The sequence below is a fragment of the Melospiza georgiana genome, chromosome 3 (assembly GCF_028018845.1).
Source record: "Melospiza georgiana isolate bMelGeo1 chromosome 3, bMelGeo1.pri, whole genome shotgun sequence".
Classification (NCBI taxonomy): Eukaryota; Metazoa; Chordata; class Aves; order Passeriformes; family Passerellidae; genus Melospiza; species Melospiza georgiana.
The window spans coordinates 30,921,163-30,933,255 of record NC_080432.1 but is presented as its reverse complement, the minus strand read 5'-3'; the positions used below and the strand labels follow the sequence as shown (position 1 = coordinate 30,933,255).

Sequence of the window (12,093 nt, the reverse complement as noted above, 5' to 3'; positions counted from 1 at the left end):
TAATTTAAAAGAATCAAAGGTCACAAATGTGGAAACACATTTGCCCCACAGGATCTCAGTGAGCACAGATGGCACCACCAACCACTTCCACTGTTTACAGTACAAAGAGAAAGAAACATCCTGACTCAGATGAATCCCATCAACAGTCCAGCTGTTCAGGAAAAGCCATTGGGAGCCCCCTCTGCAAAGCAAAAGGTCAAGCTTGGTGCCACCAAAAGCAATAGGGCAGTGAGATAGATGGTGAGTGTGGACACCAAAAACTGCTGTTATAAACCACTGTGAGAATTAATAAATGTACAGCCCGTAATTGGTTTCATAATGCTCTGCTTGTGCCACCTCGAAGGAAGTAGCTGAGGAGACATAAAACCAAGTGAGGAGATGCCAGTTTCACAGTTAAATTGCTGAATTTGTTAGGATCCTTGTATCTTCAGTCCCTTAATATGTTACCAAAGCAAATTTTTTCACTTAGTGAATCAAACTGTACACACTACATCACTTTATCCCTCGAGCTCATTTTTTGACTAAGCAATGCTCACCAGTAAATGCAGCCCAGCCTTCATTCACATTTGCACCGGCACACAGCAAATATGAATTCAGGCCATATTTTGTGGTCCTTTTCCTGCTGAAAACCTCATGAAAATGCACAGCACAAGTGCAAGGTTTCCTGCTTCTAATACTGTGTATTTTGTTATAAAAGTAAATGAACTGCAATCAGAGTTCAAATAATATTTGAAAAAAAAAGGTTGAGTACATGATCAATCCTGTAGAAAAAAATCTATAAGAATCTGTAAAAGTAAAAAAATAGAGCATTTTCCCAATTCTGGTAAGAATATTTAATTATTAAACCCCACAAATAGTAACAACAAAAATAATGAATAGTAAAGAACCTTCTATTTTGATAAAGCTCAGTTTATGCTTGCTAAAATTTCTATTTCTCATTCTGGTAACATTTTCTTTGGGAGGTTCTCAAACTCCCTCATAACATGCCCACAAAATACATCGCTTATCTACTTTATAGATGAGAAAATCAAGCAAAGCATAATTAATTCTCCTAAAGTTGTAATCATCCCTAATACAGAGATCAAAGATTGCAATCCTGGGAGTAAGGGAGCAAAGCAGCAAAGCAAAAGTTAACCTCAGTCTCCAAATGACACAGCACATCACTGATAAAGCTCCTTCTAGCACAGTGCTAAGAAACTGATTTAAGATTAATCTATCAAATATGCCCACGTCTCTCAAGTCTGTAGGCAGATGGATGTGCCAATAAGACAGATGATGAACTGTCATGCTCTGATGTCACCAGCCTTGCCACTTGCAATCAGAGCAGCACCAAAATAGTGATTAACTGCTGAGAACAGAGGTTGCATGAGGTACATATGGGACTAAGATCCTGTCACTGTGGGAAAAATCTTATCCTTTCAAAACACTGAGCTTCTCCAATAAGCTGGAGGTTAAGAAAATCCTACAAAAGAACTGATGATTCCATCAAATGTACAAGGAACTCAAGGCTGAAACGTCTATTTTGCTTGACAAGAAAAGCAGACGCACTGAGAGGGAGACAGTAAAATACATTACCTGCAGACTTAGTGAGAGGGTATCAGAAAACATTTAGTTTTCAGAAAACCTTCTTTATAATCCCAAAATCACATAGAAGGTACTTATGGCAAATCTCTGGCTGGCTTTTCTTGCCAGAAACAACTGCAGGTTACCAAAAAGTCAACCCTATCAAAGACCTGCATCATCATCATCATCACATATCAAACACTTATATTACCCCAGGGAAACAAGTCCACTACCCTCAAAAACCTGAGGGATGTGATTTTGATGGCCACTACATCCAAAGTCAATGGTTAGTTACCATAACCATGGCATAACCAAAATTTCAATCAAATATAATACAATCACAGAGCAGTAACAATTCAGCCTTAGTGTAGAGAAAGAATTTCACCACTGTTCTTCATGGAATCACTAATATTCAGTTTTTTTGACGGTTTCACAGTATGCCAGATTTCTTTGCAATTGTGCATGATGTGCTTCCCAGCATATCTGCACAAAAGCACTACTGATGTGCAGGGATGTCACCTGCAGAACATGCAACCAGGGAAACACCGCAAATTGATTACTGTAAGTGCAATACAACAGATTACAATGCCAAAAAGAGCGCATTTTTTGCCCTGGGAGCTACAGGGAACCAGAAGCTGAATATAATACAGCATCATCTTATAATGACAACAAAGGAACCCAGGATGTCTGAGCAGGAGGAGAGCTCCAAGGCACAGGATATTCCTCAGTTCTGTTCAATGCCAGTTGAGGCACATTCCACAGAGAAGTGGTTCCATGAGAGCAAGCTCATGGTCTGAATTACCAGTAATCCAGAAAGTACAAGAAAAACTTCGGAAAAGTTCAGAAAAACTGAAGCCATCCAGGCTTTGGAGGAACTGGAGTGTGCATTTCTGCAGCAGAACGTCAAAGAGATGAAACACACCATGAAATACAGCCAGAATGCTAACACTGCTCGAGGCCAGGAGGCAAAATGAGGTCATGGCCCCCTCCAAGCCTGTGGTGATGTGTGCTGCAGGCCTGAGACTCCCCACTGGGCCCTGCAGAAGAACATAGTTCACCCAACTGACCCATGACAACCAAGCAGACACATGCTCAAGTGACATCTGGGTACAAGACAACATAACAAATCTCAAAACCAGAAGCTTATTGAACTTTTTTTCTCCTTCTCCTTTGAGATTTCATCATTCTCCACTATTTTAATATAGTTGCAGGAATTTGAAATATATGTAAAAATTCATCATGACAGCTATTTTCTCCATACTAGTTTCACAGTGAACTCTGTACAATACCTTAAAACTCCAGGGTAAGTTGTCATCTGCTCCATCCATTACACATTTAATTTCTCCTCATACCAGACTTCTCAACCTGCTCCTGCTTTGTCCTTTTTTTGTACCTCCTGATGAGGAGCAGCTGAGGGAGCTGGGGAGGTACAGCCTAGAGAAAATGAGGCTGAAGGGAGGACCTTATCACTCTCTACAACCACTTGAAAGGAGGGTGTAGCCTGAAAGGTGGGGGATGGTCTCCTCTCCCAGGTAACAAGCAACAGGACAGGAGGAAATGGCCTCAAGTTGCACGAGAGGAGGTTAAACTGGATATTAGAAACAATTTCTTCACCAAAAGGGAAATCAAGTATTGGAACAGACTGCCCAGGGAAGTGGTTGAGTCAGCCACCCCTGGGGCATTTAAAAGATGTGTAAATGTGGCACTTGGGGCCAGCTTCAGTGGTGGCCTCAGCCGTGCTGGGTTAACACTTGCCTCGATGATCTTAAAGGTCTTTTCCAACCTAAATGATTCTGTAAAGAGAAATGACTAGATGAAAGCCGCAGGCTAAGTATGAGAGTTACACTTTATCCTCAGTAGCAACAGAGTTTTTAATACATCAGGGATGACTGAGGGATATTGATAGCTGAAAGGTTTGCTCATTTGAGTTCACTTCTACAGCAAATTTTTTCGCTAGATTTACTTTTGCAAAAGTCAAAGTGTAACAAAGTTATTCTCTGTAGGGTTATTGACAAGAAAGAAAGAGTTATAAGTAGTATTGATTTGGGGTGAAATGGTAGAATGTGACAATCAATAGAGCTTAGTCAGATATAAGGTAGACGAAGACACACAAGTCATTACAGGATTTATTACAGGAGACAAATCCTGTATCAGCCAAGGAAGGGAAGAATCTGTAAATGGGATCCAAAATATAAGCTGTAGATTGCTTTTTAGAAAAAATAACCCTAAATTATTCATTTTAATGTTTTAATATGTGAGGCAGTTTTTATTTCAGCATATTGTCAGTGCTGTTTTTCTAAAGCTTTTGAAACTAATTCTTTCCACCTCCATAGTATTTTCATTAAATGTCATCAAAACTCTTTTCTAATCTCTGAGAGAAGTATGATTATCCTCATTTAACAGATAATGAGAGGATAGAAGGAGACTGGAGCTACATTTTCCAAACTAGTCAGTAATGCCACGTGCCTTGTGTCTAAATACAGAGATCCATAAAATGAGTCCTACAGAAATGAAATTTTCAAAGGTACCAGAAAATCACAACTTTGGTCAACAGCTGCATACAGAGTTCCCAAACTCTGGGTCACGGGCTGGGGAGCTGAAAGCTGAGCCCCCACAGCAAACACAGCAAGCTACATAAGTACAGTGAGCCTGCTCACAGATACAAGAGAGCCTAAAATAGGAGGGATGCTAATTGACAGTCCTCTGCTCTAATTACAAAGCTCATTATTTTTACCACTCAAATGACTCAGGGTGAAAGAAACCCAACAACTGCATATTCTACCACATGAAAGGACTATACCTTCACTGGGATTTATACAGTGCCTACCTTCTGAGCACAACCACACTGGAAAATAATAGCAATAAACAGAACAGCAATGAATGTTTTTCACTAGTGATTATGTCCATGAACAATCATTCAGTGCATTGCCTTTTCCTAGACTCTGTCCAAAAATACCCCCAAATTATTGAAAGATACTAAAGTGATTTACAAATGAAATTTGATACAGAATTAGTTACACCACTGAGGTGAAAGGCAGTGGCATTAGTAACAATCAGCACCGCACAACAATTTATTGCAGGCTGGGATGAAAACTATTCAATTTGAGGGAGATATAAACCATATTTTGAAGAACCTTTTGCACTAATTGGCCAAATAAGTGCTGACAATCAAACTGTGGGATATGCAGAGCCTCAGGGGGGAGGGGGCCTTGGAGCAGCTTCATTTTTATGAATGGAGCCATAAGAAGGTTAGAGAAGGAAAGAAGCACGCACAACTCCAATCCCAAGAAAGGCACAGGACAGGCTGTATAGCGCCACGACACTGAAACATGAACTGCCCAGGAAATCAAGGTTGCACAGTTGTAATAAAATAAATCTTAAAAATAAAAAGGCATTGACTTCTAAAGAGGGGTATGTAGTGACTGCAACGGTTTAAAAGCTTTTTTAGCTGGAATCACATTTGCAGTCACAGGATTTCTATTGGAAAATGGCATTATCGTCTCCAGAGAGAAATATAGGGCTGAATCAGGAGGAGGATGGATAAGATGACCTTTTGAAGCTCTCTTCAGCCATACTCCTGTAAGTCCATATTCAGTGACAGAAAACACATCTGGACTAGAGCTGTTGTGGCTTAGGCATTCAAGTTAGAAAATTTTGGCATAAATCTTTGGCACGAGAAGTAGAAGCTCAAGCAATTTTTATATCGGGCTCTGCCTGCCATTAGTGATGTGATGCAATCATAAAAATGGCTTATTCCCCCAACACAAATATATACTACCATGCTGGAGTAGGAATGTGAAGCTGCTCTCATATCACAGCTAAGTTCATTTTGCAGCAAAGCAGTTTACTTTAGGATTTTCCAGTAATCCAAGTCTAATTATGAAATCAATCTAAAACTATTTTGTAATTAAAAGTACCTCCTGAAATGTCTCACAGCCTCAATAATTTAAATTATAGTGTTAAAAAGGTAATTAAAATTAAAAAGGCCAAATAAGGCTGGGTCGCTCCTCCACTAGGAGAGTGCTGAAGGACGTTGCATTTCCAAACCCGAATCGCCACCTTTCTCCCCAAATTCCCGCTTTCCCCAGCTGCACGGGGATTTTGCACCGAGAGACATCCAAGAGATGTCGGAGCGGACCACGGCGGGGCAAGGTTTTGGTTTTGTTTTTTTTTTCCGCTTTAGATTCAAAAAAAATTACGCTGTTTCAAAATGAAGCAGTACTTACAGAGAGCCAGCGCTCCCTCCTGCCGGCGGTCCCCACGCAGGGTGCCAAAAGCTGCGCGTCCCCGCGGCGGGCACGGGAGGGGGTGGGGGGCGCGGGAGGGGGTGGGGGGCGCGGGGGGGGAACTTTCCTGCTCTCCTCGGGTCGGGGCTGCGGGGTCGGCTGGGGATGGGGTGGCGCGGGCCGGGGCCGGGCGGAGGAGGGGACCGGGGACGGGGCCAGGGCACCTCACTCACTCACCGCCCGCCGCCAGCCCCGGGCCGAGGCTCAGCGCCAACTGCAGCCACAGCGCCGCGGCCAGCGCCCGCCGCCGCGCCGCCAGGAGGGCACCGCCGCCGCTCGGCTGCTTCCCATGACACATCTTCTGCCCGCCAAAGGCATCCGGTTCGCCGCCACCTGCAACGAGAGATCCGCTCCGCCTCGCCGCTGCCCGGGGCTCCGCGCCGGCTCCGCGGGTGGCCCCCGAGCCGCCCCCCGCCCCCCCAGGGATGCGTTCCCGCCCGCTCCGCTGCCCTCCCGGCCCCGCGGCTCCGCTGGCCGTGACCCTCGCCGCCGCTACCTGCGGGGCCCCCCCGCCAGAGCCAGCGGTACCTCCGCGGCTGCTGCCGCCGCCTCCGCCGCTGCGGCTCGGCAGCCTGCCGGGGCCGGGCGGAGCGCACACGCACACTCACACACGTTCACACGCCACACAGGCGCACAGGGACTCCTGCGCACCCCGCAGCCGGCCGGCCCTACCTGCCAGCGGGGCAGGCAGCGGCAGCCGCAGCGCGCACCGGCCCGGCCCGGCCGCCGTGGAGCGGAGGCGCGGGGAGCCGCGAGCCGCGGGCAGCCCCGGCGCGCCAAGCACGCATGGCAGCCGCTCGCACGGCCGAGCTGCCGCTCCCGCTGTGCAGCCCGGGCAGCCCGGCCCGCAGGGGCAACCCCTGTCCCGGGCCGGGAGGCGCCCCAACACTGCCAAGGGTAGGGGAAGGGGAAGTTAAGGCTTCGCTCCCGGTGGTTTCTGCTCATTTTCACCTCAAACGGGGTTTCGTGGTGCACAGCACTGACGGAGCATCTTTGGAGTGTCCTGTGCTTTGTCACGTAGACAGAGCGTTAGATACGAGACACGGTTTAGCAGCGCTGGTGCCAGTGCCTCATCTTTCACAGTTTTTGGGAGTGGGAAGGTGTATTCCTGAGCACTCTCGCCCATCAGCTGCCTCTGGGGAAACGCAGGACGCCTGGGCCTGCCGGCTGGAGCAAGTTACTGTTACGAATCATCATCCAGCTATATTTAGTGAATCTGTGAAATTCACAGCCACGAATCACTGAATCAGAGACTCGGTCTCGTGGCTCCAGCAGCTGTGGTAGCTCTGTATTTCCTCGTGCCATTCCACAGCTAAGCATTGCACCTCTTCCCTTGCCCAGAGGTAGCAAAGGGTGTCCTCTAGCTGAAAAGGATTCTGCTAAGCAGATTAAAGTGTTTGGCACACTCCTGAGACACAGCAAGGGGAACAAAGCCAGGGACAAGAGAATACACATTTAAATGAAACATGCCTATGCTTAGTACAAACACAGACCCAAAGGCACGTGGACATAGCACATCCTTGTTGAAATAAACAGGGCCAGGAGACTTCTTCTCTTTTTAATGCCTTTATTAAAAGTGATCAGCTCAGGATTGGGCGGCTCGACGGGTCTGCAGCGTCCCGTCGTTTCTCAGGGCGACTCAGAGGAGGAGGATATGCACAGCTCTGTCCACCAGGGGCAGAGCTAGGGGAATCCGGTCCTCGTGGAAGCCTTTAGAGCATGACGTCCCCGTTAGATGGTACCCCTCCCACTAGGTCGGCCTGGTCTCACCGCCGGGGTCGACTCCCATGGTCAGGGCGAGAGGCTCCGAAGGTGTTCCGCGTCTCTGCAGGCTTAGCACTCGGCTCCTCACGTCCAGACATCACTCCAGTCTCTCAACTCTTAGGTGGCTCGTTGTTTTTGGGGTTTCTCCGTGGGTTTGGAGTCGGGGGTCCCACAAAGCATTCTGGTCTTGGGAGGCACTTTGCATAACCCCCCCCACTCTCTCAAGCGTCTTCACTCTTCTGGGAAAGGTACAACTTAGCCTTGGGAAGGTCCCCACCCGTTACAGTCTCAGGAGAAGGGCCATTAACTCGCCCCAGCCAGGGCTTTTACTAATACAAAAACAACCATTAACGACAACGACCCGTGATTACAATAACAAAACGCGCAGAACTTGGGCAGGGCCAGTGATCTGGCTGCCTCTTTGTAACTTTTTTCTCACAAAAAATTATTAACCGAATTTTTGTACATAACACTTGTGGGATCTCAGCACTCAGGACTGATGTGCAGAGTGACCGAGGGGGGCTCGGAGGTCCTGGAATGTTGCCAGAAGTGTCTGGTGGCTGGACTTTGATCCTGCACGGGAGACGAAACCTGTATGAGGATGGGAGGATTTCACTGGGGTAAATGGTGAAGGGATAAGTTAATTAGAGTGTGAAACACAGGGTTGAAGATCTCTGTACAGGGGGGTCTAGAGAAGTAAGATGGACGAATTGGGGCGTGTCCTGTCCTTCTTCTTCTTCTTGGCCTCCATCTTCTGTGGTGATGTTGGCACTTTGGGATTGGTTATTACTAAAGGTGTACTGGTCAATAAGGGTAAAAGGTATTGGGGGAAATAGGTAAATATTGTATACGTAGTTTTGAGTATAAAGATAAGTGACCGCCCCGGGGGCTCTCAGTGTGCTCGTGGCTGGCTTGCTGTGCAGACCTCTGTTGGGCCAAGAGAAAATCTTTTAGGTAAAAAAAAATAATAAACACTGAAGCCCAAGAAAAAACCTGAAGCCTCTTCTCGTCCTTTGGAGCGCGGGCTGCCCAAGGCCACCCCGAGCCTTCCCGGGTCATTAAAACAGCCGAGAAACCGACACATCCTGATGCTTCAAAGTTAATAATAAATACTGGTAACACTGAAGTTCTTTTCATGTGTCTCAGCTCATTCCTCCAAGTAAAAACTTAAGGCTCTTCAGGATAGATTTTAGTTCAAATCATGTATCAGTTCAAAGGCCACTGTAAGAAGCATAGTATTTTATCTCCCCTGGAGAAAATGGGCATCTCACAGTGAAATGCAGGTATTCTGCTAAGAATAGGGAAGTATAGGCCAATTTTCAGCGACGAGAATTTTGCTGCTCCCTTTAAACAGGAAAATTTGGAAACTATAGAGCATTTTCACCAAGCGTCATTTCCTGATCAGGTCAATTTTTATGCCCTCAGCCAGCCCAAAGAGGGAGTTCAGAGCAGTAATAGCTCTCATATGCCATGCAAACACAGCACAGGCACAGTTACATGATAGAGATGTTCTTCAGAGTCAATAAGCCATTGAGTACTACAAGTGGTAGGACAGAGCAATAATGCAGCAATTCCTGTTATCTGTAATAAGAGGATCTTTATGGTACTGATTTGGTAGCTTTCATTTTTGAAATCAAAATAGCAAAAGATAATGTCCTGAGCAATCTAACACTATTCATGTTCTCCATCAATTGAAATGCAAAGTGCTGGATGCAACGTCTATCTTCAGTGTGGATGGAGCACCCAGACACTTCTCAGGAAGAAGAGGCAACTCATCTGTCAGTGTTGATAGGTATTACTTAACCTTTGTTTCTGCCTTGTTTCTATCCCCACGTGTGCAGCTGCACCTCTGACACCATTCAGCTTGAGGAAGGATGACTGAGTGCTCCAGACACCTGTCAGCCACCCCATGTGAGTGGGAGCACCCCTGCTCCAAACAGCACCAAGAAATCAAGGTTTTCTTGTGCAGCAGCTCTTCTTCAAAATCCTAATGAAAATTCTCCTCTTGCTGAGCAGGGCATGTGTGTGCAAGGTGGTGACAGTGGCTAAAGGGTTTGGCCCCCAGTGGCTGAAGGAGTTTAGCAGGAATCTATGTCAGCCAGGAGCAGGGAAGGACTTCTGCAGCCTGGGAAAGCCTAAACTGAGTGAGGAGCAGCAAAAGGTGGAGGAGGATGAAGCCTGAAGCAACCCCAGCCACAGATAGGCAGAGGGGAAGGAGCTGCTTTGCTTTGGCTTGGACTTTGTTTCTGGAAGGGATGGATGGATTGCCTGAAGGGCTACAACCAGTCTGTGACCAAATCTGACATCTGTAATCAATTTTACTGCATGCTCCTTAGCTGAAGTGGGGCCAGAGCAGTGATCAGTGGGCTGGGCCTGAAGCTCTGAGCTGCTGTTACATAGCACAGACTGTAAAATACAGGAGGATTTGTCCCCTGGTTATCCCACCCAGATGTCATGATTTCTGTGCCTTCATACATTTGGCTGCTCCTCCCCTATTTTTTTTAAGCAAGTTACAGATGAGCCTCAAACCTGTGGGGACTAACTCTGAATTGCCTCTGGTGGGGATAAACCCTCCCTGGTCCTGATACAGACATGCTGCAAACAAGTCCAAGAGATTATGTGACTTTTTTTTTTCCTTGCTTCATATGTACTCACAAAGTTGCTTCCATCTCCCTGCACTGCTTCTGCAGCTAAAAATGCCACCTCTCAGAATGAAGATGAAAAGTGCCAGTGCTCATCTGCACCCTCCAGACTCAGGTTCCTGTTGTTTGAGCCCACGAGCATCAAGGTGGTGGTGGGACCAGGGGGAGATCACATGTTCCTTGTGACAGGTTGTGGGTGCTGCCATGTGGTGAGAGGTGTTCCTGACCAGCTTCACTCTCCTTGGAGGAAGAGGCTTCAGCTCTGCTCCAGCTGGTGCATACAGTCAGCTCCTAGCTGTTTCTAGCAAGTGCAGGGTGAGCATCCCAGCCAGATTATGGCTGGCTGTGGGCTTACAGCTCATCTTCTCCTGGGGTTTTGTAATCACCTTGAGAATAAACAATTGTGCATATAACTCCTGTAGTTGCAGGATTTTAGTTTTGTCTTGCCATACACATTGATCTGCTTCATTCTCTTATTTTTATCTTCTCACATGCCCTCCTTTAGTTGATTATCTTATTCTGAAGTCTGTACTGGATAAAAAGCTAGATTGGAAAATTCAGTTAAATGCATCCAACCCAAAAATTGGCACCTCACTCCAAACCAAGTCACAAGAGCAGCATTACTGACTCTGCGCAGGACTAGGAGTATGAAGACATGCCCACCCTACACAGCATTTGGCCTTGAATCCTGGATACAATATAATAATTTTCGCTCTGTGTCAAGAAGTAGGGACTGTCTTTCAAAGCATCCAAGGCAATGTCTTGGATGTCTGTGGCATCACAAGACCAAGTGGTGCCCTTGTAACGTGAACCTGTGTTGCACAGCTGCTGCCATAGCATGTGAAAGTATTTGAGAATGCTCAAAAAACAGGACCAAAATGGGAACAGGAGCAGCCAAATCTGCTGTAGTCTCATTCACACTCACACTGCTCATTGGGAAGGTATCTGGACTAAACTATTTCCAGAACTGCTGACGGGTATTGTTTCAAAGGGAACAAATTCATAAAAAAAAAAAAAAAAAAAAAAAAAAAAAAAAAAAAAAAAAAAAAGACTAGGGAATAAATGAGCTCACCCAGTCCTCCATCATCCTGACAAGAATGGGAGGAGAACTGGAGAAAAAAGAGAAGAAACTCATGGGTTGAGAAGAGAACATGAGTTCTGAAGTTCTGAGTTTAATAATTGAGATAAGAACAGTTTAATAATTGAAACAAAGTAAAATATAGTAAGGATAACAATGATAGTAATAATTAGACTGAAAAAGATGGATGGACAGAGAGAGAGAGGAATAAGCCCCAAGAGAAACAAGTGATTCACAACACAGTTGCTCACCACCCTCTGAATGATACCCAGCAATGATTGGTCCCTCCTGGCCAATTTCCCCCAGTTTATGTCCTGAGCATGACTCTTTATGGTGTGGAATATCTTTGGCCAGTTCAGGTCAGCTCTCTTGGCTATGCTCCCTCATGGCTTCTTGTGCAGTTCCTTGCTGGCAGAGTATAGGAAACAGAAAAATCTTGATTTAGAATAAGCACCACTCAGCAACAAGTAAAACATCAGTGTGTTGTCAAGACCGTTCTCATACTGAATTCAAAATGCAGCATTTACCACCCACTAAGGAGAAAATCAGCTCTATCCCATCCAAAAGCAGGGCACTGTGGTAAGAGTCAGCTGGAAAGGAGGTTTTGTCCAAATTCTTGGGTACCTAACACTCTGGTTGGCCCCATCGCATGCATGAGTGATCATGGGCGTCTTTAATTTGCTAGCAAAATGTAATTCAAAATATTGGGTATTAGATTAAGTGTTTGGGGGTTTTAATTATCACATTAGGATATTCCTTC

General features: G+C 46.0%; 1 protein-coding gene across 4 annotated transcripts in view; it reads right to left on the bottom strand.

Annotated features, from left to right (window-relative positions):
- Positions 1–6,550, bottom strand: part of SUSD4 (sushi domain containing 4) — a 78,841-nt gene extending 72,291 nt beyond the window's left edge. For 2 of the 4 annotated variants that reach the window (XM_058019755.1, XM_058019759.1), the window contains exons 1-2: positions 6,346–6,419; positions 6,027–6,182 (exon numbers count right to left, since the gene is read on the bottom strand). In XM_058019755.1, the coding sequence (XP_057875738.1) occupies positions 6,027–6,147 (121 nt within the window). In that variant the 5' untranslated portion in view covers positions 6,148–6,182; positions 6,346–6,419. Of the gene's footprint in view, positions 1–6,026; positions 6,183–6,345; positions 6,429–6,521 lie in introns of those variants that run through there. The other 2 variants (XM_058019758.1, XM_058019756.1) reach the window with 2 other exon arrangements.
- Positions 6,551–12,093: the final 5,543 nt, after the last annotated feature.